This window comes from Anopheles merus, chromosome 2L, assembly GCF_017562075.2.
Source record: "Anopheles merus strain MAF chromosome 2L, AmerM5.1, whole genome shotgun sequence".
Taxonomy (NCBI): Eukaryota; Metazoa; Arthropoda; class Insecta; order Diptera; family Culicidae; genus Anopheles; species Anopheles merus.
The window spans coordinates 14,989,740-15,010,303 of record NC_054083.1 but is presented as its reverse complement, the minus strand read 5'-3'; the positions used below and the strand labels follow the sequence as shown (position 1 = coordinate 15,010,303).

General features: G+C 47.2%; 1 protein-coding gene and 1 long non-coding RNA gene across 2 annotated transcripts; one reads left to right on the top strand and one right to left on the bottom strand.

The window, feature by feature from the left end:
• Positions 1-8,294: 8,294 nt before the first annotated feature.
• LOC121592791 lies at positions 8,295-9,953 on the bottom strand. Its single transcript, XR_006004697.1, has 3 exons — positions 9,514-9,953; positions 9,171-9,408; positions 8,295-9,094 (listed from the first exon to the last, which is right to left on the bottom strand). It is a non-coding gene; the product is annotated as an uncharacterized LOC121592791 (long non-coding RNA).
• A 4,753-nt stretch (positions 9,954-14,706) lies between these two features.
• On the top strand, positions 14,707-17,040 carry LOC121592245 (uncharacterized protein K02A2.6-like). The gene has a single exon (XM_041913646.1). The coding sequence runs from the start codon at positions 14,707-14,709 to the stop codon at positions 17,038-17,040; it is 2,334 nt and encodes a 777-aa protein (XP_041769580.1).
• Positions 17,041-20,564: the final 3,524 nt, after the last annotated feature.

Genomic DNA, 20,564 nt, shown 5'->3' with positions numbered 1-20,564 from the left:
GACTCCGCAAATCTGGTATCCTTTATCGGAAAGCGGTGCGTTTGCTGTTGGCAGACACGATGCCACAAGAAACTGTAAATTTGGTGTCTGCACCGGAGCTGCAAGGTATGTATACGAAAATATTTCATCGCGGTGTTGAAGTATAGCTGTTTACAAAACGTACATCATGTTACAGTATCGTCTTCCTCGCCGCAGTCCTCCAATGCAGTCCAAAATCAAAACGAAAGTCCTTCTTCGTCAGATCTGGAGGATATTCTGTTCCAGGATACACAGGATTACGAGATGGATTTAGGAGACTCCGATAATTCTGCGCTTCTAGATGAGAGCGACGAAGAGATGTCTTCCGATACCGACGAAGACGACGAACCCGATTTCGCTCGGATGTCAAACGAGGATTGTGTGCGTTATTGGGCGCTGGCGGGAAATGAATCGAACGCTTGAATCAAGATGATTCTGCGGATTTTGCGCACCAAAACAAATTTTAATTTACAGACCCAAGAAAGATCCTACACACTCAACGACACCCGATGATGATCCACCAGCTCGAAAATGGAAAACTTTGGTACCACGGAATACGTCGCTGCTTGACGGTTGAGTTGCGGTAAGTCTCGTTTTAAATCCAAGTACCGAGAATATGAATCGTTTGAAATCACAGGTAATTTTCTGCTTTGTTTCCAGAAAACATAAAACGTGTCCACAACCTCTTATGTTCGATTTAAGCATTAATCGTCTTCCTCTGCGCAAATGGTCAAAAACGCAGTTTTGGTCTATTTTACTAAAGATCGTAGATCAACCGAACTGGCCGGCGATGGTTGTTGCCATCTATTCGGCCACAGCAACGCCTCCCAGTAGCGACGCTTTCCTTCGGCCGATGGTCGATGAAATCAAAGAACTTGTAGCGACCAGAGCGCCATCTGGTGCGCACACCTAGAACTACCGACCAAAATGTTTAACGGGCTAGTTAGGCAGGGACTGCACACAAAGCTAGAGCAGGACAAACAGTGGTAGCATGCTGCACCGCAGCTATAAAAACGGTGGCTTGCTCCATACACGCTCTCTCTCGTCCTAAACGTTTTAACACCGACACGCGCGTATCCGTCCGGCTTAACCGATACATTCTCTTCTCCGGCAACTCTCGAACGAACAACACTAATTTTCGCGTCTCTCCCGAACTCACCGTTCCGCGGCTTAAAAGAAAAAGGAATAAATCGAATTCTACCAAAACGTAGTTCGCAAAGCGTGTTGCGTATCTTTTTAAAAAATTAGGGACCACATTTGTGGCGCCCCTAAAACTGGTGACCCCGACGTGATCCGCAACCGACGCCGCGAATTCGTACGTGAGTGTGTGTGTGTACTACGCAGCGCAAACTTTTGTTCCGCGTTGAACGTGTTCAAACGTGCCACCGGCATCGGAGATCGACGCAGAGAAGACAACGTGTGTGTGTGTGCCTACGACCGGGAGTGCTACCAGCGTTAGAGGTACCGGCAACGCAGCTGGCCTCCTCCCCCCTTTCCCTGTAAAGTGTGCAACGAGCGCCCTTTCATCATTCACAGGACGTTGAGTGCGGGCCGACGAAAAAACGCAGCAACGCCGTGTTAGTGCGCCCGTAGCTACACAGAGCGTTCCTGAATTGAGCGAACAAAAGAACCACCCGCACACATGCGCGCCGCCTCGAAGCGCGACAAGCGCACCCACACCATCATCGGCGCAGCAGAAAAATTCCATCCTTCCCTCGACGGCTGACGCAATCGACGCAATTCCAGGAAGCGGAGCGACGACAATCTCCGCTGGTGGTCTCCTCGACGCCGATCACCGCCTCGCAAGCTGTTTCTACACCTCGTGCTACTGGGAATTTTTCCGTTTGTGTGCGCTTCCATCTACGGGTGCGATCAAGAAGGAAGACACCAACGTCGAGTTGCGCACGCAAATTATCCAGCCGTAGCAGTAGTGACACATCACCGCCATCACGATTTTTTGCGCTCGAAGGGGACCCCGCTTGGATCCAGCTGACAAGAAGAACGACGCCGCCATTTTCTGTGCACCATTTCATCGCAAGTGAGGAAACGCCATTTTCTCCACCCGAGAAGGAAGACGACGCACGCTGCTTCTGAAGCGTTTTTCCTACCGATCGACCGCAACGACGACACCCTGGTTACGTGAACAATTAAGGTAAGATCCACCCTTTTTATTCACTACTAACCCCGACGCGGAAGGATGCAGCGTAGCCCGCAACAAGGTGCAGCGCCGGTTGCCAGTCCTGCAGTTGCCATCGGCCCTGCAGTGGCCGACAGTCCTGCGGTGGTCGCCAGCCCCGCAGCTGGACTCCCCACATCGAGTCCATACTTAATCGATATAACCCCCCTCGCTCGTGACGCCTCTACCGACCTTCCGGAGTTTCAAGTCGAGACCGTGAACGCCATGCGTCTCAAGCCGCCCGAATTGGATACTGCTGACATCCATACGTTCTTCTACGCCTTGGAGAACTGGTTCGACGCCTGGAATATTCATCCGCATCATCATGTTAGGCGTTTTAACATCCTGAAGACACAGATCCCTACGCGAATTCTTCCCTAGTTGCGTCCAATTCTCGACAGCGTACCAAATATCGACCGCTACGAATCCGCGAAGAAAGCCATCATACAACATTTCGAAGAGTCTCAGCGAAGCCGCCTACACCGTTTGCTATCCGAAATGAGCCTCGGCGACCGTAAGCCTTCTCAACTGCTAGCCGAGATGCGGCGAACAGCAAACGGTGCAATGACCGACTCCATGTTGATCGATCTTTGGATCGGTCGGCTGCCACCCTACGTTCAGTCCGCCGTGATCGCGTCCTCTCAAAACGCCGACGAGAATGTTAAGGTTGCCGATTCAGTGGTCGACTCTTTCGCCTTGTACAATCGCTCCGGTCCGTACCAAACCATCGCCGAGGTACGGAATGAGGAGGTCAACCGCCTATCACGACAAGTAGCCGAGCTGAGTCAACGCTTAGAAACTCTAATGAACCAGAACCAAGCTCGTGAACGCTCACGGGCCCGCTCACGCTCTCGCAATCGCAACACGAACCAGGCTACTAATCCTAACACTAACGGCTATTGTTTCTACCACGACCGATACGGACAGCAAGCACGTAACTGCCGCGCCCCGTGCTCGTTTAACAGCCGTCCTCAAAATAACGGTACTCCTACTACTTCTGCATGACGGAACGCGGGAGACGTCCAGCTTCTAGTCGATTCGATATCATCGGCCAGTCATCGCCTTATTATCAAAGACTATAAAACTAACCAACCATTTCTTATCGACACCGGCGCCGACGTCTCCGTAATACCTCGACAGCACAGCTCCGCTCCTTGCAAACCATCGACTATGAAACTATTTGCTGCTAACAGTACGCCTATCCAAGTGTATGGAGAGTCACTCTACACATTGGATCTTGGTCTTCGACGCGCCTTTCTGTGGAACTTCGTGATCGCAGACGTGGGTACCGCAATAATAGGAGCCGATTTCCTCCAGCATTTTCACCTTTTAGTGGACCTGCGCGACAAATGCCTAGTAGACGCCTTAACCAACTTACGAACGCCGGGTGTTCCTGATCCACATCCAGGGGAGCCAACCGTAAAGGTGTGCGATTCGACCTCGCCAATCGCCACCTTGTTGAGGGAGTTCCCTGGGTTGACTGCACGGACCGCGCCCGGAACGCTCCTGCAATCCAACGTCACGCACCGCATAGAGACTACTGGACAACCGACCTTCGCCCGTCCGCGTAGGTTATCCCCCGAAAAATATGCTGCAGCTCGCGCCGAGTTCGAGTCTCTCGTACAGCTAGGAGTGTGCCGACCATCTAACAGCAGCTGGGCCAGTCCTCTGCACATGACGAAAAAAGCAGACGGGACGTGGCGACCCTGTGGCGACTACAGGGCCCTCAACGCGAAAACAATTCCCGACCGTTACCCTCTACCCTTCTTGCAGGATTTTACTATGCATTTGCAGGGAAAAACCATCTTTTCTAAGGTTGACCTGCACAAGGCATATCACCAAATCCCGATACATCCCGAAGATATACCGAAGACGGCGATCACAACTCCTTTCGGATTGTTCGAGTTCACCACGATGCCCTTCGGCCTACGAAACGCTGCGCAGACTTTTCAGCGACTCATTCACGATGTCCTCCGAGGTCTCGACTTCGTGTTCCCATACATAGACGATATGATTGTCGCCTCGTCGACAGAAGAAGAACACCACGAACACCTGCGCCAGCTATTTCAGCGTCTCGAACAACACCACCTGGCCATCAATCCGGCCAAATGCGAATTCAACCGAAGCGAAATTGCCTTTCTTGGCCACTTGGTCAACGCAGAAGGGATACGTCCTCTCCCAGAACGGGTACGAGCAATCAGCGAGTTGAGTAAACCAGCGACGATAATGGAGCTGAAGAAATTCCTCGCGATGATCAATTATTATCGACGCTTCTTGCCACATGCCCTGACGACACAAAGCATCCTACTTGAGATGACACCGGGGAACAAGAAGAAGGACAAGACACCGCTAAAGTGGACGCCCGAATCTAGCGAAGCATTCGACCGATGCAAAGAGCAGCTACAACAAGCCGCGCTTTTAGCTCACCCTGCCTTAAACGCAGAGTTGTCACTCTGGACAGACGCTTCCGACTTCGCCGCTGGAGCCGTTCTCCACCAACGTATCGACGGCCAACTCCAGCCCTTGGGATTTTTCTCCAAAAAGTTCGAGAAGGCACAGCTCAACTACTCCACATACGACCGCGAGTTGACCGCTATGTATCTGGCTGTACGACACTTTCGGTATCAGTTAGAGGGTCGTGAATTCTGCATCTACACGGACCACAAACCTTTAACTTTCGCTTTTCGCCAGACTCTTGACAGCTCCTCGCCACGTCGAGCCAGACAACTCGACTTCATTGGGCAGTTCTCCACCGACATTCGCCACGTATCGGGAGAAGAAAACATCACCGCCGACCTACTCTCACGAGTTGAAATTGTAAACGCGTCACCTGCAATCGATTTTGAACGTCTCGCCGAAGAGCAAACCAAAGACCCTGAGCTCGCCGACATACTCAGCGGTAAAACACGAACCGACCTTTTCCTTCAAAAAACACCGATACCAGGAAGCACCCAATCGCTATACGCCGACTGCCCTGGTGGAATAATTCGACCGTACATCACAAAATCATTCCGGAATCAGCTTCTACACGCCGTACACGACCTTAGCCATCCTGGAGCGAGAGCCACTGCCAAATTAATGACAGAGCGATTTGTTTGGTTGGACATCAAAAGGGACGCTCAGGAATTCGCGAGAAACTGCTTGACATGCCAACGCGCTAAGGTAGGCAGACACACGAAAAGCCCGCTCGTACCGTACCCGGCAACGCAACACAGGTTCAGCCATATAAACATCGACATCATCGGTCCATTTCCCATTAGCAACGGCAACCGATACTGCCTCACGATCATAGACCGATATACCCGCTGGCCTGAAGCTATACCGATTCCAGACATCACCGCGACTACGGTGGTATCAGCATTGTTGTACCACTGGATTGCACGATTCGGAGTTCCGTCCCACGTGACAACCGATCAGGGACGACAATTCGAGTCCGCCCTGTTCAAGGAGTTGACGCGAGCTCTTGGAACAAAACACATTCGAACGACCGCGTATCACCCGCAGGCAAACGGGTTGATCGAGAGATGGCATCGCACTCTCAAAGCTGCAATTTGCTGTAAAGATACATCGAAGTGGAGCGAACATCTCCCACTCATACTGCTCGGATTACGCACTACATTCAAGAACGACATTAATGCGTCGCCTGCAGAACTCGTGTACGGAACGACCCTCACCATTCCCGCCGAATTCCTCGTCGAAAAACCGCAACCAACCCTGGCCAACCAGTCCGACTTTGCCAAGACACTCCGGGAAGCGATGAGCAAAATCCGACCTTCTAACACCGCATGGCACACCAACCGAACATCGTTTGTGCACTCCGACTTGAACAAATGCTCGCATGTGTTTGTGCGCAATGACACCGTCCGTCCCGCGTTAACCACACCTTATCACGGCCCATACCAAGTACTTACTCGAAATTCAAAGTCTTTTCAGATCCTACTAAACGGACATCCCTCGCTTGTGTCCGTCGACCGCCTGAAGCCAGCATATACAACCGAAGAAATAATCTCGTCAGCCCCGCAACAACCGTCACCCGACCAACTGCTGACGAGCCAACGACACGCTACTCCGGTGGCCCAACCACCGTCGACGCAACAATCAACGAGGAGCCAGCGTCTCACAACTCCGATGCCCGGACCCTTGTCGCTCGACCAGCTGCCATCGTCCAACCAGTCGTCGCTGCCAGATCAGCAGCCAACGGCCACACAGTCGCCTTCAACCATACAGCTGCCGTCAACAAACCAACCGCCGATAGCCCGGAACCGCGCCACACGAACATCACCCATGCCGTCGCTACAACCAGCCAGAGCAACCACCAGCTACGCCCCACCACCGCCTATCTTACGCAAGGATAAAAACGTATCGACCGGTGTTACCAGATCTCAACGAAGAGTAGTAATTCCTCTGCGATACCGATAACACCGATCTAGGAGGGGAATCCTGTAGCGACCAGAGCGCCATCTGGTGCGCACACCTAGAACTACCGACCAAAATGTTTAACGGGCTAGTTAGGCAGGGACTGCACACAAAGCTAGAGCAGGACAAACAGTGGTAGCATGCTGCACCGCAGCTATAAAAACGGTGGCTTGCTCCATACACGCTCTCTCTCGTCCTAAACGTTTTAACACCGACACGCGCGTATCCGTCCGGCTTAACCGATACATTCTCTTCTCCGGCAACTCTCGAACGAACAACACTAATTTTCGCGTCTCTCCCGAACTCACCGTTCCGCGGCTTAAAAGAAAAAGGAATAAATCGAATTCTACCAAAACGTAGTTCGCAAAGCGTGTTGCGTATCTTTTTAAAAAATTAGGGACCACATTTGTGGCGCCCCTAAAAACTATACGTGGCAAAGCTGGTAATAGACAGAACAAGATTTGTAGTGAGCTTACGAGCCATTATTGCGGACATGCCTGCACGAGCGTTTATAGAAGGTAGTATTTAGATAAACCTTGCAAAGCCCAAATTTTAACCTCTTTTTATTTGCAGCTGTAGGCAGTCAAGCCGGAACAAGCCCCCTCATCGACATACCAAACTTTGACTTGGACAAGGACGTCATAACAGTAGATGGTCTTTATCAGGTCGATACTGGCGTAACTGTAGAATTGTTCGATATTTTGTTCAGCGATGTAGTTGGTAAAAAGGAAGCATGGATTTTACCTGCAGAAATACTAAACAGGCTTGAACAGCAAAAGTTTCCAGTTGAAACCAATCAAAAGCTACGATCTTTCGAGGATTTATCATTGTGGAAGAGCACTGATTGGCAGACCTTTCTTCTTTACGCATCTCCCGTAGTATTGAAAGGATTGTTAACGGAGGAGAAATACAAACATTTTATGCTGTATTTCTGCGCCATTACAATACTCTCATCCAAACAGCATAAACATCTGTGGGAAAAGGCGAACCAAAAGCTTAGACAGTTTGTAGGTACCTTTGCCAAAATCTACGGAACAAATGCGGTAACATCCAATGTGCACAGCCTCATTAATCTATACAAACAAGCTGTACGTTTTGGCTGCATAGGCGATTACTCTTCGTACTCTTTTGTGAAGAAATTAGACTTTTTGAACAATTATCTACAATCGGCAAACTATCGGGGTTTGGAGCAAGCAGGGCGTATAATACAAGAATTTGAAAGTTTGAATGTCAACTATAAACGCCAACCTTTTTCCGAGCCAGTCTGTAAGTGGAAAGGCCAAACGGTTACCTTGCATGTGCAGCAAGGATTTATGCTTCGTAACGATAACGTTAATGATTGGTTAATCACCCAAGAAAATGAGGTCTTTAAATTTGTATCCGTCAGAAACTGTAATGGACAAGTGAAGATAAGAGGCAAATTGTTTTCACATATTTACGAAGTGTTTGACTCATCTAGTGAAATTTTGATTTTTTCTGCTAAAATGAGCCAACTTTCAAGCGAAGAATATGAACTAAAATGTTCGGATGTAAAGTGTAAACTAGTGAAAGTAATTGATGTTACTGAAGAGCAAAACTTTGTTTTTTCCCCGTTACTTAGTACTTTATTATAAACATTTTTGCATTATGTTTCTGTTGAAATGGACGTGTTGAAATAAATTTGCTGCAACCAAATATCAATGCTTTTCTTTCCTTTCAAATAGTTCGGACAAGTCGCACGCATTTAGAAAATTACAATTATCCTCTTGGTTTTCCACTGGTATTGTTTGGTGACTTAGTTGGTGGGTTAGTTACATACTTAACTAATTATTTAGTATGATAAAAATATTATTACTTAATCAAGAACGGGATGAAGAACATAGCATGTGTTGGTGACGCATGTCTATTAATACTTAGGCTTTGTTTGGTTTGAAGATGACTTATTTTTTTAATTCGCCCATTTGAAATCAATCCTTTTAAGTTTGTTTATTATTTCAGTTCATCAAAATTGGGTCAATGTGTGAAAATAGGCTTCACTGTGCTATTATTGCCACCAGCTGGACCATACACTGCATTACCGTCCACTATACCTTCTCTAGCTGTATGAAACCCGTCAGAAGGGATAGGTTCAAACCTTTTTCCACAATCACCGCTGGTGCAAGTGGCCTGTGTTTCTTCATGCCGGCAGCAGTGGGACTCCAAACATTCAGAATTCCTGCGTTGAATTGCACTGCTCGAATTGCAATGGACTGAAATACAGTTAGATGTCTTCTTGTGAAATTCTTCCACCGATGGCATAGCAGAGTTCAATCATCTTTACACACGTTAGAGATTTGTAAAAATAAACTTCTCTAGTATCGAATCCTTTGAAATATTCAATAATGATGGATTTTCTCTTCTTTTACCTCGCCTGTTTCGTCGTACGAATAAATGGTCCAGCCATTTATCCACTTGATCGATTGTTTGAAGAATCTGTCAATAAAAGTGCAGATTCGATCGCCGGTTCTGTAATAAGTTATTAAGCAAAATTGTTAACATTAGGTAAATCTATGATTCAGATTGCGATGCAATTAGAACCTACTCAAGCAGGCAGCTTAAAGATGCTGAGCAGTTCAATCGTTGTTTGCCTTTGATTCAATATCTTCAGTTTTGATACCTTCTCCTAACATATTTAGGTAGGCTTCCGTAAACGTGATGCTTGTCTCACCGATTTCGATCTGATCTTCAAACGGATCTGTAGCTCTGCAGCCATGATTCATGTCAATCGAAAAGTCGTCATCGATAGGTTCTTCTTTCAGGTCTGGTATCTCGATGGGATCCTAAACAAAATATAAACAAAAATATAATCACGCTTACTACGAAATTTAATATGTGGCATTTTTTATCCTAGAACTCTGCAAATCCAATTTCCAATCTCTCTTTACGTTTGCGTTCTATTAGTTGTCGTTGCTTTTCCATTCTTTGCAATTTCTCCTCTTCCGTTTCTCGTGCACGTTTTTCTCGATATTTCTGTCTGCGCCGCTCTAGTCTGCAAACTATTTTCGGCTCTGTGTCAACTTCGCTTCGTGTTTTTTCCTCTTTCGGTAATCGGCGATCCGCCGTCGGTTTGCAGCTAGGAGTCGTTCACGTTTTTCGCCTGTAGCTGCTTTTCTTAACATAGTTCTCCTTTCAGTTCTTTCACACCTCATTTGGACAGTTTCTTGTTCACATTTTCTCCTGTACCACTCCCTACGCCGCTCTAATTTTAAATTCCTTCTCCTCATTATCTCCTCCGGATCTTGCAGTAATGTTGAACGCTTTTCATTCTTTTTCTTGATTTCGATTGTATTTTGCTTCATTTCTGTATGCTGAATCAAACTATCCATTGCACATTGCACATCTGTTATTTTGTATCTTTTGTATCGCAGAAGGGAATTACAAATAAAATCGTAAACAATAAAAACATCCCTTGGATCAAAGGGCATATTTACATCCCAAATCAAACATAAAACGTCAAAAGCGTTAAGCACAAGCGAGACGATATCTTCATGATACTTGACAGCTGAAAATGTTCAGTTATCGTGTGACTATTAAACCTACATGCTTTTTTTTTGCTATTTTTAGAATGCATGAGCCGTTTGCAGTCTGCTAAACGAATTATTTCTATATTCCGTTTAGATTGAAAGCTTGAACACGTTTAGAACCCGTTTAGTGGTCGTTTAGTGGATTTGTGGCACTTGGGATTGCGTAGTTTAAAATCCACCGTTTCTTATTTTGCATATAAGTGTTTTTTTTTTCAAAACTATATTGAATGCATGTTCTCTTTTTTGCGATGTATCAAAAGTACCATAGAGTTATATTTTTGTGAACCGGTTCATTCATTTTTGGTTCATTCATTTGCTCTGTAATGGGATGGGATCCGAAGCCCTCCGAGGGATAACACAGGCTCTCCCATCCAACTCCTATTCTGACACGTCCTCGTCGTGCAGAGTGGTAACATGTGCCTCCATATAACCTAGCTTGGGTACACGGGCTAGATCCAACCCCTTGGGCGGATGGTGGCATATGGCGAACCAGGAGGGGGGTGGGTATCCCGGGAAACTGGGTGCCTGAACGTCGGGGGGGCAACCCGACGCTAAATAAAACGGCCACGTGGGCGCAGGGCCAGTCACCCAGTCCCATGGAACAATCGACTACGGAAAGCAACAGGAAGTTACGAAACGGACTTAACGATACCGACCCAACGCAATGCCCCCGGACAACGATTAAAATGGGCTCATGGAACGTACGCACTCTTAGCAAAGCCGGAGCCTTGAAACAACTTGATGACGCCCTAGCCACACTGAGCATGGACCTCGTAGCTCTACAAGAGATTCGGTGGCTAGGGAACGGTGTGCACAACAGGCGTGGTAAGCATTGCTACGACATTTACTACAGCTGCCACGACCTCCACCACGTGCTCGGAACGGGTTTCGCCGTAGGTCTCCGGCTGAAATCCGTAATCATAGATTTCAAGGCTATAAACGATAGGCTATGCACCCTGCGCATGCGAGGCAAATTATTTAATATAAGCCTCATAAACGTTCACGCCCCTACCGAAGATAAAGAGAAAGAGGAGAAGGACCTTTTTTACGGCCGCCTCGTTAGAACTATAGATGCGTGCCCCAGGCATGACCTCAAAATCATCCTGGGGGACTTCAACGCAAAAGTCGGTAGGGAGCCAATGTACCGCCAATACACTGGCTGTCACAGGCTGCATGAGCACAGCAACGATAATGGTAGTAGATTGGTCCAGTTCGCCGCAGCGAACAATCTGGTTGTAGGAAGTACCAAATTTGCGCGGAGGGACATCCACAAAATGACGTGGGCGCACCCGGATGGCGAATCCTTCAACCAGATCGACCACGTGTTAATAAGCCGCCGACGACAGTCGAGCCTGTTAAACGTCAGAACTTATCGAGGAGCCAATATCGAATCCGATCACTACTTGGTTGGCCTAGTGATACGTTGTAGAATCGCCCGCCCCCGCGACAATGGGGGCGGAGAAAACACGCAGCCTCGGCTCAACACGGACTCTCTAAGGGACATTACTGTCCAACAGGAATTCAAAGCCGCTTTAGAAGAGTCTCTACTACCAGAAGACAGATACGAAACTACGAGCGAGAGGTGGAACGCTCTAAAAACAAAAATAATAACCTGTGCAAGAAATATACTCGCACCACGTCGTGGCAACACCAAATCTGGCTGGTTCGACGAAGAATGCAGACAAGTGACCGAACGTAAGAATACTGCATACCGAGCAATGCAGCAACGGCATAGAACGCGGGCATGCGCAGAGGAATATTCACGGCTTAGACGCGAAGAGAAACGAGTTCACCGCTCCAAGAAGCATGCTTTGGAAGAGCAAAACATGCGGGAACTCGAGCAAACCAGAGAGGCGTACGGACCGACACGAAAGTTTTACCAAGCGATAGCAGGTCACCGAAACAACGTTGTACCTAAGGTAACCTGCTGTCGCAATAAGGATGGAGATCTGGTTAGTAACCAGCCAGAGGTCCTCTCGCGGTGGGCTCAGTACTTTGATGAATTACTCAACGACCAGCTAAACGAACAGCTAGAAGCGCCACTAGCAGATAGTGTCATGCTACTGTCACCTAGCATAGAAGAAACACGAAAGGCTATCCGTCGGCTGAAAAATAAAAAGGCACCCGGAACCGACGGAATTGCAGCTGAACTGGTCAAGAATGGAGGTGCACGACTAGAAAACGAGATTCATCAAATTGTTACTGAGGTGTGGGATAGCGAATCGATGCCTTGTGATTGGAATCTCGGCATCATCTACCCCGTATACAAGAAGGGAGACAGGTTGGACTGCAACAACTACAGGGGTATTACGGTGTTGAATACCGCCTATAAAATATTCTCCCTGATCCTTCAGGATCGCCTTGTCCCGCACGTCGAAGAGATAGTTGGAAACTATCAAAGAGGATTCCGAAACGGAAAATCAACCACTGATCAGATCTTCACCATGCGGCAGATCTTGGAGAAGATGGCTGAATACAGACACGACACATACCATCTCTTCATAGACTTTAAAGCCGCATATGATAGCATAGCCAGGGTAAAACTGTACGACGCTATGAGCTCATTTGGAATCCCGGCCAAACTGATAAGGCTAGTTAGAATGACTATGACCAACGTCACATGCCAGGTGAGGGTGGATGGAAAACTCTCAGGATCTTTTGCTTCCACCAAGGGTCTGTGCCAGGGGGACGGACTTGCCTGTCTCTTATTCAACTTGGCGCTAGAGAGGGCCATCCGCGACTCGAGGGTGGAGACTACGGGAACCATCTTCTATAAGTCAACCCAGATCCTGGCATACGCTGATGAAATAGAAATCATTGGTCTGCGGCTCTCCTATGTAGCAGAAGCCTACCAAGGGATTGAGCAGGCGGCAGAGAGCCTCGGATTGCAGATAAACGAGGCAAAGACCAAACTGATGGTGGCAACATCAGCGGACCTACCTGTTGTGGGAACGCAGCCTCAGCAGCGCCAGCTGCTCGACGTCGACATTCGCCTGTCGACTATTGAAGCACGATCGTGTTGAGTGCCTGAGTGTTCCCGTATTGGCGAACACGGACCGGAGCCGCACGAGAGTTGATACCGAGCGCTCAAGGGCAACGGACGGTTGCACACCCACACACACCAGTATTCGCGTATCGTCCTATATGTTATTTTACCGTGTTTCCTATTATATCATAAATAAAGTGTAAGAATCACAACAGTTGGCGACGAGGATTTTTAAAGTTTGTGACGAATTTTTTATCGGAAGTGAATTTCGCGTAGTGCAAAGCTATTCCACCGACAAGGAAGCGCCGCAGGATGAGCCAAGAAGAAGATGAACGTCGATCATCGCAAGGTTGGCAAAACGTGATGGCCCCGGTTACAGTGCACGCACCGCAAGATACAGGTCAACGTCCCCAAGTGCCACTGACCCAGTTCGTACAGCAAAATGGTTCGGTCCCACCATTTTCTGCATCGTCAGTACAGAATGTTCCGGAAAGTGATAATTCTGCAACGGCACAAATTTTGCAACTAATGCAACATCAGATGGCGCAACAGCAGCAAATTTTGTTGCAATTAATGCAGCAAACGAAAGCGCCTATCGAACAAACGCCCCATGAGCAAATACTCGATTCCTTATGCGGTCACATTAAGGAATTCAGGTATGATGAAGAAAACGATTCAACTTTCGCAGCATGGTACACGAGATACGAGGACCTTTTCCTTAAAGACGCTGCACGCTTGAAAGACGAGGCAAAAGTGCGTTTATTGATGAGAAAGTTGGGAACCTCTGAACACGACCGTTACACCAGCTACATATTGCCAAAGCATCCGCGTGATTATGGTTTGCAGGAAACAGTTGCTAAATTGACCAGCTTATTTGGCACGAAAGAATCCTTGCTTCATCGACGATACAAGTGTTTGAAGCTAACCAAACTTCGCACCGAGGATTTTATCACTTTCGCGTGCCGGGTCAATCGTGGCATCGTCGATTTTGAGCTGGGAAGGCTAACGGAAGAGCAGTTAAAGTGTTTAGTGTTCGTTTGCGGTATGAAGGGCGAAGAAGACATCGAGTTTCGTACACGTCTTTTACATCGCATCGAGGAGAACCAGGATGTAACCCTTGACCAACACAAATTCGGCTCCAACTGGATACAGCATCGGACATCACCGTGATTAGTCGTCGGCTTTGGAAACGCATCGGCAGCCCGCAATCATTCCCATCATCTGTAATCGCGAAATCGGCATCTGGTGACAAACTCGAAATGGATGGCGAATTTCGAGCAACGGTTGGAATCAACGGGCAGGAGAAGCAAGCTGTAATTTTCGTGGCAACAGGAGATTTGGCCTTGCTGGGAATCGACCTTGCTGAAGCTTTCTCCTTATGGTCTGTGCCTATAGACCAGCTGTGTAACAATGTTACCAGCACAGCTACTACTCCGGAGGGAATCGTTCGAAAATTTCCCGGCCTGTTTAAATCAACGATGGGTTTTTGTGCGAAAGCTGAGGTTACACTACACCTGAAGCCGAATTGCAGTCCAGTTTTCTGCGCAAAACGTCCCGTAGCTTATGCCATGCGCGACGCAGTGAACGCCGAACTTGATAGACTGGAGCGGCTCAACATCATCACACCAGTCCAGCACTCCGAGTGGGCAGCACCGATTGTAGTGGTACGCAAGTCGAATGGACAACTGAGAATATGCGGAGACTATTCGACGGGACTCAACGCATCACTCCACCCCCATGACTATCCGCTGCCACTGCCACAGGACATCTACACCAAACTGGGTAACTCGACAATTTTTAGCCAAATTGACTTATCTGATGCTTTCTTACAGGTCCCCATTGCCGAGCAAAGTCGCCGCTTGCTCACCATAAACACGCATAAAGGGTTGTACCTGTATAATCGCCTGCCACCAGGGATTAAAGTAGCACCAGGCGCATTTCAGCAGCTTATGGACCAAATGCTTGCTGGAATGGAACGTGTCGCGAGTTACATGGACGACGTTATCGTTGGTGGACGAACACAACGGGAACACGACGACGTACTAAACGAAACCCTGAGACGCATTCAGGAGTATGGTTTCACCATCCGCCCGGAGAAATGTTCGTTCAACAAACGCCAAGTTCGCTACCTTGGTCACATCCTCGATAACCACGGCATTCGTCCAGACCCAGCCAAAATAGCTGCGATAAAGGATCTTTCAGCGCCAATCGACGTTAGTGGTGTACGTTCCTTTCTTGGCGCCGTTAACTATTATGGAAGATTCATCCCGAGCATGCGCAAGCTTCGATACCCGTTGGACAACCTACTGAAAGAAGGCAGTTCGTTTAAGTGGTCCCCTGAATGCCAAAAAGCCTTCGAGCAGTTCAAAAGTATCCTTTCATCGGAACTGCTCCTGACGCACTACGATCCAAGGCGTGAGATTGTTGTATCCGCGGACGCGTCATCCGTCGGATTAGGCGCAACAATCGGTCACAAGTTCCCCGATGGAACTTTTAAAGTTGTGCAGCATGCGTCCCGTGCACTAACAAAGGCAGAGAAAAACTACAGCCAGATAGATCGGGAAGGCTTGGCAATTATCTTCGCTGTGACGAAATTCCATAATTTTATATTTGGACGGCATTTTACTCTACAAACGGATCACAAGCCACTTTTGAGAATTTTCGGCAGCAAGAAAGGCATCCCCGTTTACACCGCCAATCGCTTGCAGAGATTCGCGCTCACCTTACAGCTGTATGATTTCGACATCAATTACGTATCGACCGACAATTTTGGGAACGCCGACATCCTTTCGCGACTGATTCGAAATCACGAAAAGTTAGAGGAGGATTACGTGATTGCTAGCATCGGCCTAGAGGAGGACATACGATCAGTCGTCGTTAACTCATTGAGTTCAGTTGCATTAAATGCAACGGATGTCGCAACGGCTACTAAATCCGATCCCATTATGAGCAAAGTCATACAGTTTGTACGACAAGACTGGCTACGTAACAGTACGTTCAGTGGTGAGCTGGCATGCTTCTACGCTAGGAAGGAAGCTTTATCAGAGATGGGAGGCTGTCTCTTATTCGGGGAGAGAGTCATCATACCAAAGGCTCTCCGGCAACGATGCCTGCGTCAACTACATCACGGCCATCCAGGTGTACAAAGGATGAAGTCGATCGCACGAAGCTACGTCTACTGGCCGAAGATAGACACTGATATCGTTGAACTTGTAGCATCTTGTAACGCTTGTGCATCCGCAGCGAAATCACCCCCACACGCTAGCCCGGTACCATGGCCTGAGATAACTGCACCGTGGCAACGTATCCACATCGATTATGCTGGTCCCATCGACGGTTTCTCCTACTTAATCGTAGTCGATGCTTTCTCTAAATGGCCAGAGGTAATAAGGACTGCCAGCACAACTTCCAAAGCGACCATACGAATTCTTAATACCATGTTTGCGCGATACGGTATGCCAGTAACCCTTGTTAGCGATAATGGTCGCCAATTTATCAGTTCCGAATTTGAAGATTTTTGTATTTGTAACGGCATAGAGCACCTCACCTCCGCCCCGTTCCACCCTCAGTCTAACGGGCAAGCGGAACGCTTCGTGGATACATTCAAGCGCGCCATAACCAAAATCACGAGCGATGGAACTGCAATAGAAGATGCACTTGACACGTTTTTACAATCATATCGCGCCACGCCAAATCCTCAAGTGCCAAATAACGAAGCGCCAGCGACAGTAATGTTCGGACGACAAATTCGCACTTGTTTAGAGCTTATACGCCCTGTGCCTAAACCGCAAGAAACCAATAACGATGAGCAACGACGCAATTTCGTCCCAAATGATCTAGTCTTCGCAAAGATTTATGATATGTCCGAACTACTCGGACTATTGCACACAGCTTCTAGTTAAAGTTTTGTATTTGAGAGTCAACTTAAGAGTAAAGCGGTGATGAGCTATAGGCTCCTTTTATACCGCATGGTTGCTATACTTTCTAAGTGTTGCTATGTGTTCCATTATCCCTGTGGTAACTGGGATCCAACATTTCCCCCCTTAAGGTTTGAACATCCAATAGGGCTTGAAGCGAGCAGGAAGTTGGATTGTTCGTCGCGGTCTGTCCATTGTGGTTGTTGCCTGTTCGCTTAGTTCTACTGGTACAGGAGTTTGTTCGTTGTCTACTGGTACGACCATTGAACCGTCGCTGTTTTCGTGTTCATCTTCTGAAATATCTTCTGTTAAGAAGGAGTTGCTCTGGCTGACGGCTACTGCTTCTTCATCCTGTGAATAAACATCTGCATAAATTTCGGTTGATGTAGCCTTTTGCAATGCTGCAAATTTTTGTGATATTGCGGGGCTTGCTAAAACGATATTGTACTTATTTAAAACGATACAATACAATAATATAATTTATTAATCCTAAATGCCCTTTTTGGTGTGACCGTCCCGCTCGACCGCCTTAATCCAAGAGAGCACGATCGTCCTTCCGATCGTGCTGAGTGGCCTCTCGGCTCGCTGAGTGACCAGCCAGTCGGAGCCGAACTGTTTGCGCAGGTTGGCTCACTTATCGCGTTTCGCCCTAAACGCCTCCATAACATCTCCCTCTCTTAAAATGTACGGTACACATCGAACCGACTGGGCAATCTTCTATTTCGAGAAGAGCGTCGTGGTTCCTGTACCTGATACAGCCTTCTGGGACGTGCAGTTGTTGTTTTTCCAAATGTTTGTGTGGATGCAGCAGGAGGAAACACCGGTACCGTTTGGTGGTCGCTGATGCTTGAAGATAACGGTAAGTCTTCTGGTGGTGACGGTGCAGGTGCAGGTGGATTTAGTACGCGATCCAAATTCCAAGCTTCAAGCAAAACATCTAGAGGTAAGCAAGGCTGAACTACTGTTGAAGATTCTTCTTGCGTCCGCCGACGTAGCTGATGAATATGCCGTCGAATGATCTTTCCATCGGCCGCCCTGACCAGGTACATGACTCTACCTTGTCGCTTCAGAACCGTACCGGTTATCCATCTCCATCCATTCTGGGAATAATGTTTAGCATAAACGTTTTGATTAGGGCAAAATTCTCTTTCTTCTACAGTAGGGCTTATCTGTGGTGGGTTTTGTAATGGTGTTAATAAATCCAGCGGTATTCTTGGGCGTCTACCCAACATGATCTCTGCGGGAGACTTTGATCCTTCCAGACAAGCGTTTGGGGTAGACCTGTAAGTTTGTAAGAATATGTCCAAACTCTCCCGAACCGTGTACCCATCAACTTCGATTTTCGTCATAGCTCGCTTAAAAGTGTCCACAAATCGCTCTGCCTGGCCGTTTGATTGTGGATGGTAAGGCGCCGTTCTAACGTGTATAATACCGCTTTTCTTACAAAATCGTTCAAATTCAATACTGGAGAATTGTGTCCCATTATCAGACACTAGCGTCATCGGCATACCAAAACGTGCGAAAATACTACGAAGAATAGCAATTGTAGACGCTGATGACGTGTTGCTAGTTTGAACTATTTCAGGCCATTTTGAAAAAGAATCCACTAATATAAGATACCACTCTCCCTTTAATGGACCAGCATAATCGATATGAAGGCGTTGCCAAGGAGCTGAAGATTTTGGCCAGCTGGTTTTATCGGTGCTTGGAGGTGATTTGGCGGCTGCCTGGCAGGCATGACACGAATTAACCCATTCAGTAATATCACGATCCATAGATGGCCAGTAAATGTAGCTTCTAGCTAAGGCCTTCATCCTTTGAATCCCCGGATGACCATGATGGATCTGACTCAAACATTGTTTTTGTAGCAGTTTGGGGATCACTACCCTCTCTCCAAATAAGATACAGTTGTTTACTGCCGACAAGGACTCTCTTCTATCATGGTAACGTGCAAGCTCTGATCCATACGATACGTTTGTTGGCCAGCCTTTTTTTATATTTGTGTAAACCTGTCGTAGTACGGGATCGCTCTGGGTTTTTATCTCAACGTCTCTGAACGTGAGGGGGAATGAACTAATCGCGTTGATAACTACTGCCTCCAAGTCTTCTTCTAGGCTTAGGCTCGCGATCACATATTCTGGCTCTGGCTTTGCATGATTTTGTATAAGACGAGACAGGACATCCGCATTTCCAAACTTGTCTGATTGTATGTATTCCATTTCAAAATCATAAAGCTGTAGCGTCAGCGCGAATCTTTGAAGACGATTTGCTGTATAGATCGGAATCCCCTTTTTTGAACCAAATATTCTAAGCAGTGGTCTATGGTCTGTTTGTAAAATAAAGTGTCTCCCAAACAGCATTTTATGAAATTTGGTTACAGCGTATACTATGGCCAATCCCTCTCTATCGATTTGGCTGTAGCCTGTTTCTGCTTTGGTTAGCGCTCTAGATGCGTGCTGTATTACTTTAACGGATCCATCAGAGAAAACATGGCTAATGGTTGCTCCGACCCCTATAGAAGAGGCGTCTGCAGAAACAACAATTTTGGCTCGGGGATCGTAATGTGTGAGAAGCAAATTTGATGATAAAATTTCTTTAAACTTTTTAAAAGCTTTTTCACACTCAAAGGTCTACTCGAATCTTCCGTCCTTTTTTAAGAGCATGTCTAAAGGATACCTTAACTCGCGCATGTTGGGCACAAACTTGCCATAGTAATTAATGGCACCTAAGAATGATCTTACGCCACTTAAATCGGTTGGTGCTGGTAAGTTGAGAATTGCCGCTATCTTCTCTGGATTTGGTTTAATTCCTTGATGATCAATTATGTGGCCTAGGTATAGAATTTGGTACGTTTTAAAAGAACATTTCTCGGCGCGTATTGTAAACCCGTAGCTTTCGATCCGTTGCAATAGTTTGTATAGATTAGCATCATGTTCAACCTCAGTTTTACCCCCTACTATCACATCATCCATATAACCACACACTCCATTCAATCCAGCTAGCATGGTATCAATAATTTGCTGGAATGCGGCTGGTGCAATCTTTATACCTGGTGGTAATCGGTTGTATGTGTACAAACCACGGTGTGTATTTATTACCAAAAACGATCTGTATTTTTCTTCTACTTCCACCTGAAGAAATGCATCCGATAGATCGATTGTGCTAAAATACTTGCAACCGGCAAGTTTGGCAAAAAATGTCTTCGGGTAATGGTAAAGGGTATTCATGCGCCCGTAATGCTGAATTTAGGCCGGTGGAGTAGTCTCCACATATTCTTATAGTTCCATTTGCCTTTCTAACAACCACTATAGGAGCTGCCCATTCCGAATAGTCTACCGGTGTAATAACTCCAAGTTGCTCTAATCTGTCGAGTTCCTTATTCACAGCTTCTTGCATAGCATAAGCGACTGGGCGCTTTGGACAAAAAGTTGGTTGGGTGTTCTCTTTTACTTGCACTTTTATACGTGCCTTGGTGCATAAACCTGATCCCCTAAAAACACTGGGAAACT